This window comes from Haliotis rufescens, unplaced genomic scaffold (assembly GCF_023055435.1).
Source record: "Haliotis rufescens isolate VD_foot unplaced genomic scaffold, xgHalRufe1.0.p SCAF_12, whole genome shotgun sequence".
NCBI classification, from domain to species: Eukaryota; Metazoa; Mollusca; class Gastropoda; order Lepetellida; family Haliotidae; genus Haliotis; species Haliotis rufescens.
In genome coordinates this window covers 35,791,281-35,811,300 of record NW_025963802.1, presented here as the reverse complement: position 1 = coordinate 35,811,300, position 20,020 = coordinate 35,791,281, and the positions used below count along the sequence as shown (strand labels likewise).

The window sequence follows — 20,020 nt, the reverse complement described above, 5'->3', positions numbered from 1 at the left end:
ACGGGCACGCTCCGAGTAGAATGACAGCGATTGTTAACAATGTAGAACAGTTGTATCGCATGATTGTTCTAAACACATCGCTTGATTTCCGTGGCACGGATCTTCTTGGAAATGAAAGTGCCGTTCAGATATGACGGAATATATTTTGGCAAAAAAAAGTTTGAATGGAGTTACTCGAATGGAAATGGACGATTATTTTGCCGATTCTGAGATCGAGAACCTTTACAGTTGGCTGGACAGGATAGAATTTTCCCGACCGAAGAAAAATGTTGGGAAGGATTTTTCCGATGGAGGTGAACATTGAAAACATTCTTACATCTTGAAAACACATGAACACCAAGACTGTTACATTATAATTTTGATTATACCAACCCACCACAAATTAAAGTGTTAAATCTGGTTTGTAGTGATTATCGAGGATATATAGGCCAGTGACAAATGTTTCTTCTTAAATGAAAGCATGTTCATTTGACGTAAATAATGAAACAGGAAAATAAATGTGGTTCTAGCTGCCTTACAATTCTCACATTCAATCTTTATGTTTAGAAAGATTTGAAATTTTACATAAAATACAAATTACAAATCAAATCTTCAATATCTGGTTTGTTTATTCAAATATCTCATTGGACTTGTAATATTATACATGAAAACTAAATTACAAATCAACTCTTCTATAAAGTCTGGATTTGACTTTTCAAAACCATACCAATTGGATATATTTTAAAGGCTTGTATTCATTTTCTAATGATGAATTTCCATCCTAATAGTCCATTATTGACTTTCTCAGCTGTTCATAGTTTACATTTGTGTCCTGGCAGTGTTACTGTGTATATACTGTAACCTCTAAGTTATTTAACAAATGCAAAATGTTCATTATAAGTATTATTGAATTTAATATTGAAAGCAATTCATGTAAGGTTTTTACTTTGTTTGTGTTGTTCTTCCATAATACATATAAAGAGGTTGGAGGAGACACTACGTAGGTAATAGATATAAACAGGTCGGTGGAGACACTACGTAGGTAATAGATATAAACAGGTCGATGGAGACACTACGTAGATAATAGATATAAACAGGTCGGTGGAGACACTACGAAGGTAATAGATATAAACAGGTCGGTGGAGACACTACGTAGGTAATAGATATAAACAGGTCGGTGGAGACACTACGAAGGTAATAGATATAAACAGGTTGGAGGAGACACTACGTAGGTAATAGATATAAACAGGTCGGTGGAGACACTAGGAAGGTAATAGATATGAACAGGTCGGTGGAGAGACTACGTAGGTAATAGATATAAACAGGTCGGTGGAGACACTATGTAGGTAATAGATATGAACTGGTCGGTGGAGACACAACGTAGGTAATAGATATAAACAGGTCGGTGGAGACACTACTTGGTAATAGATATAAACAGGTCAGTGGAGACACTACGTAGGTAATAGATATGAACAGGTCAAGGGAGACACTACGTAGGTAATAGATATAAACAGGTCGGTTGAGACACTAAGTAGGGTAATAGATATGAACAGGTCGAGGGAGACACTACGTAGGTAATAGATATAAACAGGTCGGTGGAGACACTACGTAGGTAATAGATATGAACAGGTCGGTGGAGACACAACGTAGGTAATAGATATAAACAGGTCGGTGGCGAGACTACGTAGGTAATAGATATAAACAGGTCGGTGGAGACACTACGTAGGTAATAGATATAAACAGGTTGGTGGCGAGACTACTTAGGTAATAGATATAAACAGGTCGGTGGAGACACTACGTAGGTAATAGATATAAACAGGTCGGTTGAGACACTAAGTAGGGTAATAGATATGAACAGGTCGGTGGAGACACTACGTAGGTAATAGATATAAACAGGTCGGTTGAGACATTAAGTAGGGTAATAGATATAAACAGGTCGGTGGAGACACTACGTAGGGAATAGATATAAACAGGTCGATGGAGACACTACTTGGTAATAGATATAAACAGGTCAGTGGAGACACTATGTAGGTAATAGATATAAACAGGTCAGTGGAGACACTACGTAGGTAATAGATATAAACAGGTCGGTTGAGACACTAAGTAGGGTAATAGATATGAACAGGTCGGTGGAGACACTACGTAGGTAATAGATATGAACAGGTCGGTGGAGACACAACGTAGGTAATAGATATAAACAGGTCGGTGGCGAGACTACGTAGGTAATAGATATAAACAGGTCGGTGGAGACACTACGTAGGTAATAGATATAAACAGGTTGGTGGCGAGACTACTTAGGTAATAGATATAAACAGGTCGGTGGAGACACTACGTAGGTAATAGATATAAACAGGGCGGTTGAGACACTAAGTAGGGTAATAGATATGAACAGGTCGGTGGAGACACTACATAGGTAATAGATATAAACAGGTCGGTTGAGACATTAAGTAGGGTAATAGATATAAACAGGTCGGTGGAGACACTACGTAGGGAATAGATATAAACAGGTCGATGGAGACACTACTTGGTAATAGATATAAACAGGTCAGTGGAGACACTATGTAGGTAATAGATATAAACAGGTCAGTGGAGACACTACGTAGGTAATAGATATAAACAGGTCGGTTGAGACACTAAGTAGGGTAATAGATATGAACAGGTCGGTGGAGACACTACGTAGGTAATAGATATAAACAGGTCGATGGAGACACTACTTGGTAATAGATATAAACAGGTCAGTGGAGACACTACGTAGGTAATAGATATGAACAGGTCGATGGAGACACTACTTGGTAATAGATATTAACAGGTCAGTGGAGACACTACGTAGGTAATAGATATAAACAGGTCGGTGGAGACACTACTTGGTAATAGATATAAACAGGTCGGTGGAGACACTACGTAGGTTATAGATATCAACAGGTCGATGGAGACACTACATAGGTAACAGATGTGAACCGGTCAGTGGAGACACTACTTGGTAATAGATATAAACAGGTCGGTGGAGACACCACTTAGTCAATGCTCCACACAATGAATGAAAGTCAGAAAAGAACATTTGAAGCTGTCAAGTTTGGCAGATTTTCAAACAGATCTATTGGAAATATTATACTTGAACGTACATGTACACATGTGCCACAAATTCCACTTTAAAGTCTCTTTATTATTTCAATTAATTTTATCTCAATATTTGTATGTTTGCATGGGTTTTGAAGTTAAATTCATTATGGATATCAATGTAAATCATGTAGAATAATCAAAGTATTTTTTCAAGCAGGCATGTTCGGATAAACATGCACAAACAGAAACTTGGAATGCTTCCAAGTTCCAATTCACGTGTGTAAACACAAGCACATTATCAAATCTACTTTCAAAGAAATTGCACTTCGCAGTCCCTGCCCTGTTATCATGGTAATCATATTGTAGCATACAGGGTTGCACCAACATGTTGAAAGAAATTCCATGTTTCATATTTCAATTTTAAACAAAACTAGAAGTTACCACAAACTGTTATGTTGATTCCACAATAAAGATGATCATGATGGTGAATAAATTGTAATATTTTGATTTTGATTTATCTCAAATGTGAGTAAAGAGTTTATGTACATGACATAAATCAGATAAATTTGGGTAAGACTTCCGCCCGTATCAACCCTAAAAACATTATTTAATTATAGGACTGAGAAGCAATGCATGGGACCTATAACTTTTGGAGGGGGGATACAGGTGAAAGTCTTTCCTAAATTTGTCCCTTGCTTTACATATGAGCATGTCTCAATTTTTATGCTAAAAAACTCCAAAACGAAAATGTAATCTTGATTTCAACCCTGCACATGTGAAAACTAGCTTGTGAAAAATAACAGAAATGACTTCCTAATCTCGTACAACTTCTTCATGGGTACATTTCATTATGATATTCAGAATTCTTGTTTTCAGAGAAGTATGACCCTCTATTGTCGCTTGCATGTTGGTACGTTTGCACAGAAACAAAGCAAGAAGAATATTGAATAAACACTGGTTCTATGGATCTTCCAAGATAAATAGACTCCCTTCTCTTATCATGCTTATTCAAGCCTTTATGCTAGAACATAAAACATGATGCTGTGCATTAGGTGTTGAGAACCAGTCTGTGCAAGCAGGGTACCATCAAAGTTGGACATGTTTGTTCTGTTCTTGCTAGTTCTAGGGGAGGTTCTAACCTAAGGGAGGTTTCTGGAGAATCAGTAAACACGAAACAGTGAACACCTGTCCCATGAGACTCATTAGAGCAAGTTCCCAGTTGTCTGTTGTTTGTTGTGACTGAAAAGGATAGGGTGGCCTGATTTCTGTGTCTGCTAATTGAATTTTGGAACATGCTGGGTTTCCTACCGAGCAACAGTGTAGAGTTAGGGTACTTAGGTACATGTCAGTCCAGAGCGACGTAGATGCTAATGGCTGGAATGTTTTATCTCAAGACCACTAAGATAACATTTGATAGATTTATTGGGGTTATAATTTTTCTATTGGTAAGAAATGATTGATCCTTAGATTACCAATGTAAGCCTTAACTCTGACATCAAACAGCGGCCTTAGCCGGGAGGCAGAGAATAGAAACAGGACTTATATGATTCAAAGCTAAGTGCCCTTGGCAGGCAAACTGGGAAAAAATAGTTATTTTGTTCAAAAGTTTTATTTTGTATTTTCTTAAATTGAGAGGAATTTTAATATTGTGTTTTAACTTTGCATTCTATAGAAAACTAAGTATCAACAGATTGTGACAAAGTTGTAAGGATTTCTAAAGGAGGCATGTATTTGGGTAAACAGATACTTGAAATCTCTACATTATTATATACACATATGGAAGGCTGAGAGGGCATGATTGATAGATGACTGTATGATGCGATCTTCACTTGTCATCCCTGTGACAATGGCAAAACACTAAAATGTCAATAGCCTGATGACCTAATCAAGAGTAGCATCCAATATAGGACCCATGACTTCTTTTGTTTATTTCTGTGTCAAATTCGTCTGTAATTTAACTAGACCATGTAGACATTATACTAAGTTTGTTTGGTCATATTGTGCTGTCCGTGACCTGAACTTGAATATATTATTGTATAGCTGTTAACATTGTTAATCTAGAAACTATATACTTACATAGGAACACATGAGCCCTGAGAATCATATTCCATGAACTACAGTTGGTCTGTGTCCAAAACTAATGTTGTGTTTGAGAATAATGGAGTCGATAACTGGATTTATGTTTGATATTTATAGTGTTAAATTGGTGTTGAATTTTGTCATAGCAACTGATTACCATCTGAATGTAATCACATTTAAAAAAAGAAAACTACATTACTTCTCAATTTGTTAAAAATAATATAATACTTAATGTTATTTGATATATATTGTGTGATAATTCAAAACTCTACGAAAAGGTTAGAGTGAGTGTGTGGGTTGGGTTCCAGTTATGTGACAGTGTGTCAGCTAATGTGGGAGGAAAGCTCAAAGGGATATAGGCTTCAGACATTTACCACATTGGTGAAACCCACAAGTACAGGTATGGTTCTGACAGACCTAGAAACATAATTGAGGCGAACCGGGATTCAAATCCACGATCTTAGGTTTCTGGTAAGCTCACAGAATACCCCTCTGCACAGTGAATTGTTAATAAGTTTGACTCTCAGTGCTTCATCATGTACAAATTCAATGTAAATACAGTATTTTGCAAAGAAGATATCAGGGAGGCAACTTTACCTGAATCATTAACTTGCCCTTGTAGTGATAACTTATAAAGATAAAAGACATATAAAAAGCCTGAAACTGTACTAGCTTTCAGGATACCTTTTTACCTTTAACATCAGACAAACTCAGGCTTATGGGCTAGTGCAAAGTTGCATCATGTCTATCCTTATCTGAACAGTAATGAAGTTTTTATGTTCAAAATTAAGTTCAGTATGGTTAAGTATGTATTTTCCACAGAAGTTCATTTTTGCTTAAGTTAATAGCTCTGTTCATCCTTTGTTCGACTTAACTGTTAGGTTTGAAAAATTCTCTTATTCTAAACTGTTCTGCTTTGAAGCAGGGTAAAGAAGTTATGCTGCCTGACAATTTAGAAATGTGTTCTTGGGACTGTAAACAGAGTGTTGAACTATCCTATGTAGACCGGTGTGAAGATACAGGTAACAATAGAGAGATCAGCCAGGGCTTTGAAGCCTTTCTCTCTAGGCCATATATTCTCACCAACTGTTTTAGATTCCCGTGGCGATGAGATCCTATCTCAGTGGGCTGGTATTGAGTGACTAAAAGGATATCCTGACTGTAAGCTGTAACGTTTATGACAACGGAATTGCACCGACACACCACAGTTTTTTGAGAATTGATAACAAACGAGTAGGAAATAACTTCTCTTAAATACTATACTCTGTTCTATTGAATTTCAAGTTGATGTACCTCATATGTTATCATATGTAAGTCTCAGCAGCAATATCGACCCAATGTGTGTGCCTTAAGAGCTTAATTACCCAGGGTTTTATGACGTTTTGTCATGTGCTTACTGTAAACCGAATCTCTTGTACACCTGACATATCTTTTATGCAAGCCGTCTCTATTGTGGTGTAAACTGAATAGGTAAATTATTGAGTAGCGTATTTAGAAGTATACAAATGAGTCTGACACCATAAACACAGGAGCCCTTGTCAAACACGAGGTTTACAGTTGTGTGGTTATAAATCAATATAGGTGTTGTCAAGAGGAGAGGCTGTTTACGGTTCACTAGGCAGCAGGGAGTACATACAGCGCCTTACCGTTCACTTTGTAGTAGAGGGTACTGGGGTTTAAGGTTAAATAAAAACTGAGGTATGGATTGTCAACGTCTCCTGCATTTAAATTATCATCTAAAAGTTATATTGACTTCCTTTCAGCTGTTTGGCAGATTTTGTATTTACATGTAATTGTTTGTGGTTTATTTTGTGAAAACCCTGTTATGCTGATGGGACAAATAATAACATTGCACCAATATTTCTGAATTGATTTTATTGGTCCATATGTGAATATATTGCAATGTGATGTTTGTTTACATGGTCTGGGAGGCTTTGCTGTTGTCAGTTACAGAATCATTTTGTGGTAAATATGTGACTTGCATTTGGTTAAATTAAACAATTAGTGCTTTTCAGATAAATATTTGTCCACTTTAATATGGTCAGTTAAAAGAAGATTATTTTTTCTTAAAAAAAGTACTTAGTACAAATTGTCATAGTTATTGTGACCTCTAGTCAAATTTTGTTTCTTTTTGTTTAATTTCTGGTGATTATAGTTTAAGTACATGGACTGATTTGCCGTTCTTAGTCAAAAGGAACAAACTACTGGCTAAAGTCATAGACTAATAATACCTTAGAGTTTATGTTACCATAGTTACACATTCCCACACTGAGAGTGTTATGTACACCAGGAGGAGCCTGTGTGACATTGTTGGTGTTAACATTAAAGTGAAAGTCCAGATGGTCCTTGTCATAACGTTAATGATAAAAGATATTGAGTCAGAGGGCCCTCTCTTGCCCCAAACCTCAGGATGCCAGGACACACATACTTTCTAACACTGATGTCAGGACACACATACTTTCTAACACTGATGCCAGGACACACATACTTTCTAACACTGATGCCAGGACACACATACTTTCTAACACTGATGTCAGGACACACATACTTTCTAACACTGATGCCAGGACACACATACTTTCTAACACTGATGCCAGGACACACATACTTTCTAACACTGATGCCAGGACACACATACTTTCTAACACTGATGTCAGGACACACATACTTTCTAACACTGATGCCAGGACACACATACTTTCTAACACTGATGCCAGGACACACATACTTTCTAACACTGATGCCAGGACACACATACTTTCTAACACTGATGCCAGGACACACATACTTTCTAACACTGATGCCAGGACACACATACTTTCTAACACTGATGCCAGGACACACATACTTTCTAACACTGATGCCAGGACACACATACTTTCTAACACTGATGCCAGGACACACATACTTTCTAACACTGATGCCAGGACACACATACTTTCTAACACTGATGCCAGGACACACATACTTTCTAACACTGATGTCACAAGTAAACACCAATACCACCCTTGGGCACCACTAGGGTTGGGACGGGTAACTCGGGTACCCGGGTCGGGTGTGTACTGAGTAGGACCCGGGTACCCACAGGACTACCCGGACCAGTGGTTAGTCACGTGATATATTGTTTAATGACAAAAATTATCTAGAACTCTATGGTTACACTACTAGTCACTAATGTTCGCATTTCTTTCTGACTATGCACCCATTCCTTCTGATTTTTCATATGGTTGAATAGAGATATAACTTAATTCAACTTCAGTGTATGAATGACCTGATTGTTTAATACATGTATCTAAATATGTTTTGCCCGGGCTTTGCAAAAAATGTTCCCAATCGGACATTTTGAGACGTCTCCTGAGACCTACAGTGGGTACCCGGGTAGGGTCGGGTAATAGGGTGGTCGGTGCCCAGGTAGTAAATTTGGACTCGTCCCAGCCCTAGGCACTACATGAAACCATGGACGTCTTTCATGTAGTGGACATGTAGTCCAAGGTCTTGAGGAAACAAGTAATAGCAATAACTGGAAGCAATGAATTGCTGTTATTCCCCACAGAGGCTATTCTCATCAATATCCTTGCTCAGGTGGAAATAAGAGGCTGTATTGTTATGGAATACCACTGTCCATAAAGCTTAATAGAAGGTAGATGAATATCCAAGGGATTGTGAGGTTCTGTGAGGATCAGTGAACTTGGAGTGAGTGATCCATACCAGCTACTTGAGATGGTCATGTTATTGTCTGAGAAGTGGCAGTGCGAGTCATAGAGGGTATGAAAAGTGTGTTATATACCAGGAGTCTTTATGTGGAGTCAATACTACATCTGTGGGCTTGCCCAGTACTTGGGTTTTATTAATGCTGGTTAAAGTTTAATATGAAGTATTGATTATTTCAGCGTAATTCCAGATATAGGTAGTTTTGTTATTGTGAGTCATTGGAGGAAATGACACCCTGTGCTGTTGAATAATTCAGGTTGCATTCTACACTGTTTTTTTATCCACAGTTTTTTTAAATTGTTGAGTTAATTAGACATAATAAAACTTTAGCTGATCATGTTACTAATTAGGTTTATTTCTTGTCCAGACTTTCTAGGTCAATATTTCACATTGGAGGACGACATTGGGTGATGATTAAATTCTTTAAGTACCATATCAGTATTTCCTTTCATAGTTAAACATTAAACTAGACAATGGATATCACATCCGCCAAACCTACAAAATGAAAAAGGAAAATGAATAAATCAGAAAAGTACCATTTCATTTTATTATGTGGAATGCAAAGTTACATGTGGAATATGACATATTTGACATTTTCGAAGAAGAAAAAATCTGATTTATTGTTTAAATTTAATTTTAATTTTAGACTTACTAACCACCATTTTAACAATAAAAAAAGCATCCCCGAACAAAATAAATTACAATATAACTGTAAACAAAGAAAAGCCTGTTTATGAACAAATGCTGGTGCCTGTTTTCAGTGCTGGTTGCGGAGGTGGTCCACCATTACTTCCCCCGACTGGTGCAACTGCACAACTATGCGCCCGCCAGCGCCCCCAAACAGAAGATGGAGAACTGGTACTACCTCAACAGGTTAGTGTCTTCTTACTCATAGGGGCACACTGGGCAGAGTTACATCCCTTTGTTATGGCAGAATATGGAATAATTGGCTTGAATCCAAATTTGATTTGATTATGTTTTACTTGGTTTTACTTTGGTTTCATGACTGAGTTTCAACTGTCTATGATCTGTGTCATTGTGGGCTCCCTCCCCATTATAGTCACTTGCTGTGCTGTGACTGAAATACTGTTCAAACTGGTGTTCAACCCCAACACACTTCCTAGGGGTGCACTGCCCCAAATAAAGACAGTTTGGCAAGGATAAACAGAGTTAGAACTAAACTCAAAAGCCTAACTAAGCGGGTAAAGATAAAATGCCCTTGTATTGTAATGTTAAAACAACGGTGAAATTGTAAAATTTGTACTTGTGGGCTAGTGTTAAGTTCTAACCCTGATACAGAAATGGGCTCCATCCTTCCAGGTGCCATCCTTCATGTTAGATTCTGGAACATACCTGATAAGCCTGTCAATATTTATTCATGAAACTTTGTATGCATATGCTAGTGCTGAACTGTTGCTTTCTGATAATCAATGCTTTTCAGAAAGTTTTATTTTTACTTTTTGTGTTTCCAAGGCAGCATGTCAAGCCCTATGTTCAAATGAGGTTAGGGTCTATTTCTGGAGCAGAACTCTTAAACCATTCAATATACTGTATTCGACGTAATAAGCGCCCCAGGCTCTCTCAAAATTAGAAATAGGGGCTCTTATTGGAATATTATTTTAGTTGAAAGATAAATATCGTGGTTTATGCTGACAGCCTGAAATGTTTATGTACGACAGATATATTTTTCCAGAATTTAATTGCCCATAAGGGGTGCTAATTGGGATTGTTCACTGGCCAATATATTAGCAAATATCGCCGCTGTGATATTGCTGGAATATTGCTAAAAGCGGCATAAAACCATACTCACTCACTCTAAATGTTTTTTAAGCAGCCAATTGTAAATGGGGATGCTCTAAGGTTTTGCCTGAATTTGACCGTGGTGTTGCACTTCAATTCTAATGAACGTAAGAGGTTGTGATTGTCTTACTTATATGGTAATGGTCACAGTGAAGTTCTTTCTGAAAGTATGTTTGCCATTTTCAGTAAAATGCCCTTTTCTGCACTCTTCTGCATGTAGAGGTTATATTATGTAATGACAATCATGTGATATCAGTGGAATGTCCTTTCCATGAGTAGCATATGCTACGTCTTCGTTGTTACTTTGAATTCCACCTTTGGACATCTTAATTGATTTATATGCTGGATAGAGCATTAGAATGTTCTTGAAATACTTGCAACTGATGCTAAAAGGGTATGATGTGTTCAAGAGGAGTTCTCTGTAGTAAGTGAAATTTGGTACACATCGTCCTTAGGGTGGCCATTGAAGTGGTAAGATTTGAGTGACCTTCATTGAAGGTCAAGGTCATTGGAATGGTAATTTGTATGGAAGTTCTGATTTTCTCCTTTCCAATTAGAAATAATCCAGCATGTGATAATCTGAAATTCCGTGTCAAGGTCATCAAACCATGCAAACCGGAAGCACATATTACTTTCTTATCAAGGTAGCTAGAGGCATATGGGACTATCTGTTTTTAGCTTTAGTTCATTAGGCATGTGCTTTCCGCAACCAAAAGGGCAGTTGTTAAACCACATTGCAAACACTGTTCTAGCCATATAAGAATATTGGGTATACCGTATTCGACGTAATAAGCGCCCAGGGCGCTCTCAAAATTAGAAATAGGGGGCTCTTATTAGAATATCATTTTGGTGAAAAAAAACAGAGTTGAAAGATAAATTTTGTGGTTTATGCTGACAGCCTGAAATGTATATACGAAAGATATATTTTTTCCAGAATTTAATTGCCCATAATTGAGGGTGCATATTACACACGAGTGCGTATTATACACGAATAAATAGGTCTTGTGTACATTGATCAATCGGAAGGGGTGCTAATTGGGATTGTTCACTAGCCAATATATCAGCAAATATCGCTGTGGGCGCTTATTAGAGCGGGGCGCTTATTATATCGAATATGGTACTCATGTTAGCACAGAAGAACTATAATGAGTGCTTGTATTTGCAGTCCATTATCATTCTGAAGTTGGATCTGTATTTCTAATTCCTACTACCAACTCCTAGTAACATGTCGACACTTTGACAGTGATTAACTAAACTGATTACCTTCCAGGCGTGTGTTAAAGAAGCTTGACCTTGACCTCTCTGATGACATCATCAGGTCACTCTCCTACTGCAAATCCAAAGTGGCCGAGAAAGTTCTGATGATGCTACGTCTCCAGATAGACAGAGCTCTGGATAAATCAGCCCAGTTCCAGAAACGTTTCCCAAATAACAACTTGTCACAATCCATGGATAATATGGAGTTTCTAGGTGTGTCAGTAGACAATAGCAGTTGTTATTCTGTGCCTTACTGTTTGGTAATATCTTAACTAGCAGAGTGAAACTTGTTCTTCTGCATCTAACAGAAGATGTCACCGTTTTTTGGGAGAGATGGTTTTGGGTGCACTTAAAATACAAAAATACTAGCAATTTGTGGTTGATAGCCAAAAATGCTTTTTGTTGAAAACATGTTGCTATATTATATGTAATATTTGTAATATGTTGTAATATGTGGGTGTATGCACTTCACATTTTGAACATATGAATGGTCTCAGGATAATTCAGTGATTTTCTCTTTCTTATTGATACCAGTATATTTCATTCTTCTGTAACAAATTCTTCAAATATTCTGCTGGACATTTCTTTCAGTAGCTCAAAATTGTGGTCAATCTTCATGACTGATAGACTAGTTGTGGCCAATATATAGGGATTGAAAATGTGTAAATTATTTGTTGAAACAGTGTTCAAAGTAGACCTCCCTCAAGTTGGAAACTTGTAACTGTTTGATAGAACTGGTGATCAGTAATTCTGTTGAGAAAATTTACTGGTTTTTTTTGTTCATTTTTAGTACCCTTCTCAGGGTTGTAGCATATTCCAATACCAGATATGTATGCTTTGTGAACTAATTCTACTTAATATGCACTTCAGTCAGCCCACGGCTACTGCCCAGTTCAAACGGCTCTCAACAAGGCAAATCTAAAGTGTCACCCAGGCGCCGGATTCCTCACACCAGGAGGGAGTATGTTTTTTTCCAATGAGTCACTCAATTATAGTGTGTTTTGTTGTTTCTAGTTCCAGAATTTGATTGTCAGTAGATCAAAAGTATAAGTTCAAAGATACTTTCATTTGCAAAACTAGACATTTTGAAATTTGCCAGAGAACTACTGGTACACTCCATTTAAATACACAAAGAAAAAAGTTAAGCACTCCCTGTATATGTGATAATGACTGGTGAAGAGCGTTTAAAACCCTGATGACATAACCTCAGAAAAACAAATGTGGTTGCAAGAAGACACCTCTGACAATAGGCCAACATAGAAAGTTTATCCTGTTTTTAGATTTTAATCATGATTCTAACAAAAACTCTGAGGCATTGAATTTGTGCAAAAACAGTAGCCATAATACTTATGGAGGTGTAGAGTTAGGAACACAATTCCACATCATGATTGATGATGAAAAATGTCCCTTTCTGTCCAAAGATGACATTCATGACACAAATCATCAATAGCAGGTAATCCCGCCATGTGCCTGGATGACAGATTCCAGCCTTCGTTTCATCCCTCCAGTATATCATCTGATCTGCTGAAGGGGCAACTGCGGCCATTCACGTTGAAAAACGGCCTTCAATTGTGCCAGAGTCTGTACCGGTGGGTCCGGTCAATGTACTCAAATTCCCCAAGATGTCCCTAATCTGCTTAAGTGGATTCAGGTCCCGACTCATGGCAGTGTTGCCACAGCGTCATTCTGGAGAAAAGCTGTTTGTCCTCAGGAACGATGTGGCCTAGTGTTGTCATCCAAGTACACAGGTCGGGTGACGAGTCCAAATGTGGCACAACAACTGGTTGTAGACGTTACAAGTGTACCGATCACCATTGAGTTTGCCTTGGATGGTGACAAGATCCAGCTCACAATCGTGTGACAGGCAACCCCAAGCCATTACCTAACCATATGGGGTCATAGGTCTCATGTTCTTGGGTGTGTAGGCCATATTTGTATGCCTCCAACTCTCAAACTGCCATCGGTGACATGGTGCAGGAACCTGCTCTCATCTGACCAATGGACTCTTTGCCAAGTCCTCAGATTCCAAGCTCCCCGGGCCAAACACCATGCTTAACAAATTCTTTGGTGATGATCCTCAAGAAAGGGACGCTTGATTACCCTTCTGGACTTCATTCCCTTTGATTTCAGTCGATTCCCCTCTGTTCTGGTTGAAATCCATCTATTGGGTAACCATTGGCGCCTCAGAAAAGGAGATGTTGCAAATGGTTGATGACGTACCAGCCATGTCCTGACGTGGGAGATCCTGTACAGCATTGGTTTACCCATGATCTTGTTCCAGTCTATTGATTGCGGTATTATGCTTCCTAGTTGACGTCCTATGCTTTGTAGGTCATGCCTGATGAATGCATACCAGTAATATGGCATCTTTGTGCCTCTGATAACCTTCTTCGTGCCATGTTCACACATAATGTTTCAACAATGCAAGACAGTGACGTTATATTCCCATAATTGTTGTGTACAGATATTGCATTGTGAAAAAAGCATGTATGGCATGTTGCAGTTGCTTTGATGCGACGTCACAGTTGCCATTGTATTGTCCAATCATTTCAACAGAACACCAATCTTGACATATTCATCATGAAATTTGCAGTAGTTGTGAATGGGGGGATATTTCACACAGGAACTCATTATTTGTCAGTAAATATAAATATATACCCCCTATATGTAAAAATTCTCTACTTACATATAGGGGGTATATATTTTTATTTACTGACCAATAACGAGTTCCTGTGATATTTCCATATTAATTATTCCAGGGGTGCTCAACTTTTTTCTTTGTGTATATATTTTATAGTATTTGAAAATGCTGCCCCAGCATAGATGCTTCATACATATGGGGGACCCCCACCTTTCACTGTGTCATTTTTTCAGGAAAACATTGATTGTCACCACCCCCCTCTCCTATAATAAATAACCATTCCTCCTATCTCTGTACCCAGTGGCCATGTTGTCCTCTGGTGATTGTTTGTAAACGGGAAGCTGTTTCTCATGTGTGATGTGTCCTACTTGCAGATCTTACACGTCTAACAAGCCTCTGATTGCTCCAGTGATGGACAATGTACCGCGTGCGCTGGTGGAGGAGAAACAACAAGAGGCAGTTGCAAAGGAAGAAACAATTCAGGTGATACATGGTCCTGGTTGGAAGCTGTAGTATGTTGAGGAATCTCTGCAACATTGTGAAAACATACACATAACAGATATGACCATAACATGCATAATGCATTTATGAAAAGGAACGCCTCTGTGGTCTAGTAGATAGAGCGTCTGCCCAGACTGCCTTTTTGGTCTAGTAGATGGAGCGTCTACCTCTGTGGTCGAGTGGATGGAGTGTCTGCCAAGACCACCTTAGTGGTTTAGTGGATAGAGTGTCTGCCAAGACCACCTTAGTGGTTTAGTGGATGGAGCGTCTGCCCAGAGAGCAGTAGTGGTCTAGTAGAAAGAGCCTCTGTCCAGACCACCTTGGTCTAGTAGATGGAGCATCTGCTTCTGTGGTCTAGTGGATAGAGCATCTGCCAAGACTGTCTCTGTGGTCTAGCAGATAGTGTGTCTGCCAAGACTGTCTCTGTGGTCTAGTGGATAGAGCATCTGCCAAGACTGTCTCTGTGGTCTAGCAGATAGTGTATCTGCCAAGACTGTCTCTGTGGTCTAGCAGATAGTGTGTCTGCCAAGACTGTCTCTGTGGTCTAGCAGATAGTGTGTCTGCCAAGACTGTCTCTGTGGTCTAGTGGATAGAGCATCTGCCCAGAGAGCAGCAGTGGTCTAGTGGATAGAGTGTTTGCCCAGAAAGCTGATGGTTGTGATTCGATTCCAGGCCGTGCCATATGAAAAGACTTTTAAAGATGGTACTAGTTGTTATCAGGCCTGGCGCTCGGCATTAAGGGGATAAACAAGGACTAGTCAGCTCAGAATCAGTGAACTGTGTCTGAGTGGGATATTCATGTTATACGTGAGGCATGGTATCTCAGTTGGCTAGTACTATAAAACCAGCATTAGTCCAGACTAGTAGAATCAGACACACACACAAAAGTGCATGCACGTCACTATATAATAACCTTGGATGCGACGTTAACCCCATTTCACCTCACCTTTAAGAAGTTTTATTAAACATTTCAGCCTTTTAGTATGATTCGAAAAATGTTCTTTCTCCGATCTGACTGTGAATGTATAGATTCTTTGAAATATGAATTTTGAATAGTTAACCTAATTCTGAATACTTCATGAAGACTCTGAAACATTTGTGCATGTATGTTATGAATATTTACTGTGTAACAATAGTTTTATCTGTTAATGCTTCAGTTGTATAGTGGTCTTTAAAATGGTGTCTATGCACCTTTATCTCCAACTGTGCAACTGAAAAAAAAACAGGTAAAAAATATGTTTCAGTCTATTAATAGAGTACTTATGATCATCAATACTAATGACTGCCTTCTCTGTTTCAATCCAGATTATGAATGCAAAGATACGTCGCATGGAGCATTTATTAAGTTTAAAAGATGTGAGAATTGAAGATTTAGAAGTTCGTCTTAGTAATCTACAGCAAGCACAGTTGGGTCAGCACACAGGAAGAATGTAGTCCTGACGACTGCTTGCCGCTCCCCAGGACACCTGTCAGCCAGGAGACAAGGGGGAGGGGGAGGGGGAGGGGAGGTCATTCTGTGTGGGGAGGTGTCCTGGGGAGACTCAGGAACAGGGAGCAGTAACTGAGAAGTGATATTTGAAGGATAAATTGAACTGGAAGTGAAGATATTTATATGTTGTTAACAGAACAGTATACTGTTTGCTTCAATGGATAAATTAACATATTTACTTGTGAACTGTGGACTCCAGTCTTACTACGCAACAATCATGAGCTGCCTTTGATATATGTTGTTATTCTAATGTATTTGTACTTTTTGTTCTGATTTTTTAAAACAATTATGATATTTGAAGTAGAATTATCACCGTATGGATCAATACTACATTCTTGAAAGAATTTACTCAAAGATATATTTGTCATGAGATTTTTTAAACACTTTTTAAACATGTGTTTGAAGCCAATGCTGTTTGTGTTATCAAGCATGTGAACTGGTCACTGTTTTGTATGTACTAAAGTATTCTGCGACAAAAGTGTTATGAATTCAAATCATGGAAGGAGTATAAAGAGTTTGACTAATAATGTCACTTTTTGTAAGTTCAAATTTTTACTACCATGCGTTAGTTATTGTGTCATTGAGCAAAATAAATCAAAGTATCTAGTAAATTGATTTTGAATATGTTAGTTCAGTTACACTTATAAAGGTAGATGTACCAGCATTTGTTAGTTGTTGTTTGTTTTTACTGAGTGAAATATGTTTTAATATTTAGTTTTCTGTGTAAAATTGTTGTTTCATTGGCCTTTTCTTTAATTGAGTTTTGGATAGTTTGTTCAGTTCAGTTTAACATAAATCAATGTTAGTCCAACAAAGAACTGCAATTTGATATGGGGATCTTTTGAAATGTAGTGCTCTTAACACATTGTTAGGCTTTCTACCAAGTGGGATCATTACATTATGAGTCTAGTATGAGTTTCTTCCCCAAGCCTAAAACCATGAATATAACAAGAAATAGTGTGTAGTTGGTATTCATTCATTAACAACTAATGGATGAAGTATTTATATCTAGATTTGTGTCTATCTAGACCATCACAAGCTGTATTGACATGCACAAATAGATATGATATATGCACTATGACATAGTGTAGTTTAAGTTAATAAACACATTATTGTCCTCATTCACTCTGAGCACCACCCACCCAACTTGTGATTTTAATTTAAGTCTTTGATATATATAAACTCTATGCATTTGCCCAGCATTAACCTGATGGAGGAGCAAGTAGTAGCACTGAAACGTTGTGACAAAGAAAAAAAATTGTGTCATGTATTCATGATTTCAATTTGTTGGACTCAGTTTCAAGGTAAATGTTAGCCAAAATTACCTATTACCTCATCTTGTTGTTTGTTTGAAGCCCCTGGGCGTGTTGCAAGAAGCAACTTAGTGGATCGGGTGGTCAGCATGGATCATCGCTCAATATCATGGACTGAATGTCTGATTTACTGCCTGTTATCATACAGCTGGAATATATGCAGAGTGCTTCGTTAAACAACAAACAAACAAACAAACAGTCTTTCTTAGAAATACATTAAAACATAAATTGACTCCCTGCTCACTTTTCAAGGAAATATTTGAATAATAATCTGACAATTGATTCATATCAGCCTAATGTAACAATGGACCAAGATCTATTTCACATTAACTCAATTGTGATAAAATTGTGCCATATTGCACTGTTTTACAGAGTTACATGGTGTTTAGCATCGTTGTCATTCTGTGTACCCATTTCTGTGATATCCTGTACCTATGTATGTACTCATTGTTAGCAATGACTTTCTGACCAAATAAACATTGTATATTTTATGTGTCCTTCATATTTGTTTGCAGTGGTGTCATTCAAAAACCCATAAGAGGGTTGAAAAAATCCATTTTTATCCCTCGCCACGAATTTAGGCGAGGGATATAGGAACAGCGAGGGAATCTGTCAGTTTCTCGAAGGAGACCATTTTCTCAAAATCTATTTAGGTCAGAGAAATAAAATTTTACACATCAATATTGCTGGTCATGATCGTAAATGGGTTCCAAAATTGGTGTCTTAAATTCATTTTTAACAGAGTTATGGCCCTTGGTCCGTGCTTTTTAACTTAGTGCATAGTGTGTGCAACGGGATCAAGATTTCTCAGAAACTACTGAAGTTACATCAGTGAAACTTTGCAAGATTATCTAAAAGATACTTATCAAGACTGAGTTCGAATTAGTGAAAGACATGTCACCCATAGACAAAGACGTGTCACCCATTGAGAAAGACGCGTCACCCATAGAGAAAGACACGTCACCCATAGAGAAAGACACGTCACCCATAGACCCATTTTGGGTCATTTACACTGTTAATGGAGTTTGCCAGTAGGGCTTACAGCTGCTCCAGTAGTCGGGGATCTCCTTGTCACCAGCATACTGCTGTGTAGTACTACTGCATAAGGGGATGAAGCTCGCCAGACATGAGTGAGTGAGTTGGGTTTAACAGTATTCTAGTCATATCACGGCGTGTCAGCTTAATGTTGGGGGAAAGCCCGAAGAGATGCAGGTCTCAGACGTTTACACTTTGGTGAAACCCACAAGCACAGGTATGGTGTATTAGTTGTATATTGTAGGCAGTAAAATTAACTCAGAGAGGATTTTGATTTTTTGGACCACTCACTCAGTAAAAATGCTGGATCTGCCTTTGAAATTGGGACACGGGTGGCCCAGTCGTCCAAGGCGGCTCTGTGCAGAGTTGCATCCCTTGGGTACACCAGAAACCTATGACCGCCTCCGTGGTCTAGTGGTAGAGCGTCCGCCTGGAGAGCGGGAGGTTGTGGGTTAGAACCCCGGCCGCGTCATACCAAAAGACGTCAAAAGATGGTACTTGTTGTTAACTGTCTGTCGCTGGGCACTAAGGGGCTAAAACAAGGACTGGTCAGTATACTGTGTCTGAGTGGGGTATTCATGTTACACTGCAGCATGGTATCTCATTGGGCTAGCACTATAAATCGGCATCTGTCCGGACTAGTACAAGCACCTCACCTCTCCAGAAACCTATGATTGTGGATTTAAGGCCTGGTTCACCCTGATAAGGTTTCTAGGTCTGTCAGCACCATACCCGTGCTGGTGGGTTTCACCAAAGTGGTAAACGTCAGAGACCTGTAACACTTGAGGCTTTCCTCCCACGTTAAGCTAACATGCCGTGATATAACCGTAATATTGTTCTATGCAGCGTTAAAGCCAACTCACCCACTCACTCAATCTTGTCCAAACTGCCCATGAGTTGTCGATAGCATGATGGACATTTGTCAAAATGAAATGGGGGTCATATTTATATATTTGTAAACCATACACAAATGTTTGAGATATGCTTAACATTTTTCTAGGTGTATAATGGGGTCGGCCAACAGGCGTTCTTCATCAGAGTGTCAATGTAGGTTGTGAAAAACAAGCACAAACTTCTTGTGATAGTCATTAAAAAATAGAATATTCTGAAGATATGATATTGATTTACCAATTGCCCCTTTGGTTATTCTAGGGT

The 20,020-nt window shown here is 38.5% G+C and overlaps 1 protein-coding gene across 1 annotated transcript; it reads left to right on the top strand.

Annotated features, from left to right (window-relative positions):
* Window positions 1-18,321, top strand: LOC124136600 (sperm flagellar protein 1-like). The gene is made up of 6 exons (XM_046502570.2): window positions 1-293; window positions 9,591-9,702; window positions 11,900-12,099; window positions 12,757-12,847; window positions 14,902-15,010; window positions 16,334-18,321. Exons 1-6 carry the CDS (start codon window positions 131-133, stop codon window positions 16,460-16,462), a joined length of 804 nt encoding a protein of 267 aa, XP_046358526.1. The 5' UTR covers window positions 1-130; the 3' UTR covers window positions 16,463-18,321.
* Window positions 18,322-20,020: the final 1,699 nt, after the last annotated feature.

Bases quoted from the DNA above. Each gene is read 5' to 3' on its own strand.
- LOC124136600 (XM_046502570.2), top strand. From the start codon at position 131: ATGACGGAATATATTTTGGCAAAAAAAAGTTTGAATGGAGTTACTCGA. The intron at 9,703-11,899 runs GTTAGTGTCTTC...ATTACCTTCCAG, and splicing joins AACTGGTACTACCTCAACAG to GCGTGTGTTAAAGAAGCTTG. The intron at 12,848-14,901 runs GTATGTTTTTTT...TCCTACTTGCAG, and splicing joins ATTCCTCACACCAGGAGGGA to ATCTTACACGTCTAACAAGC.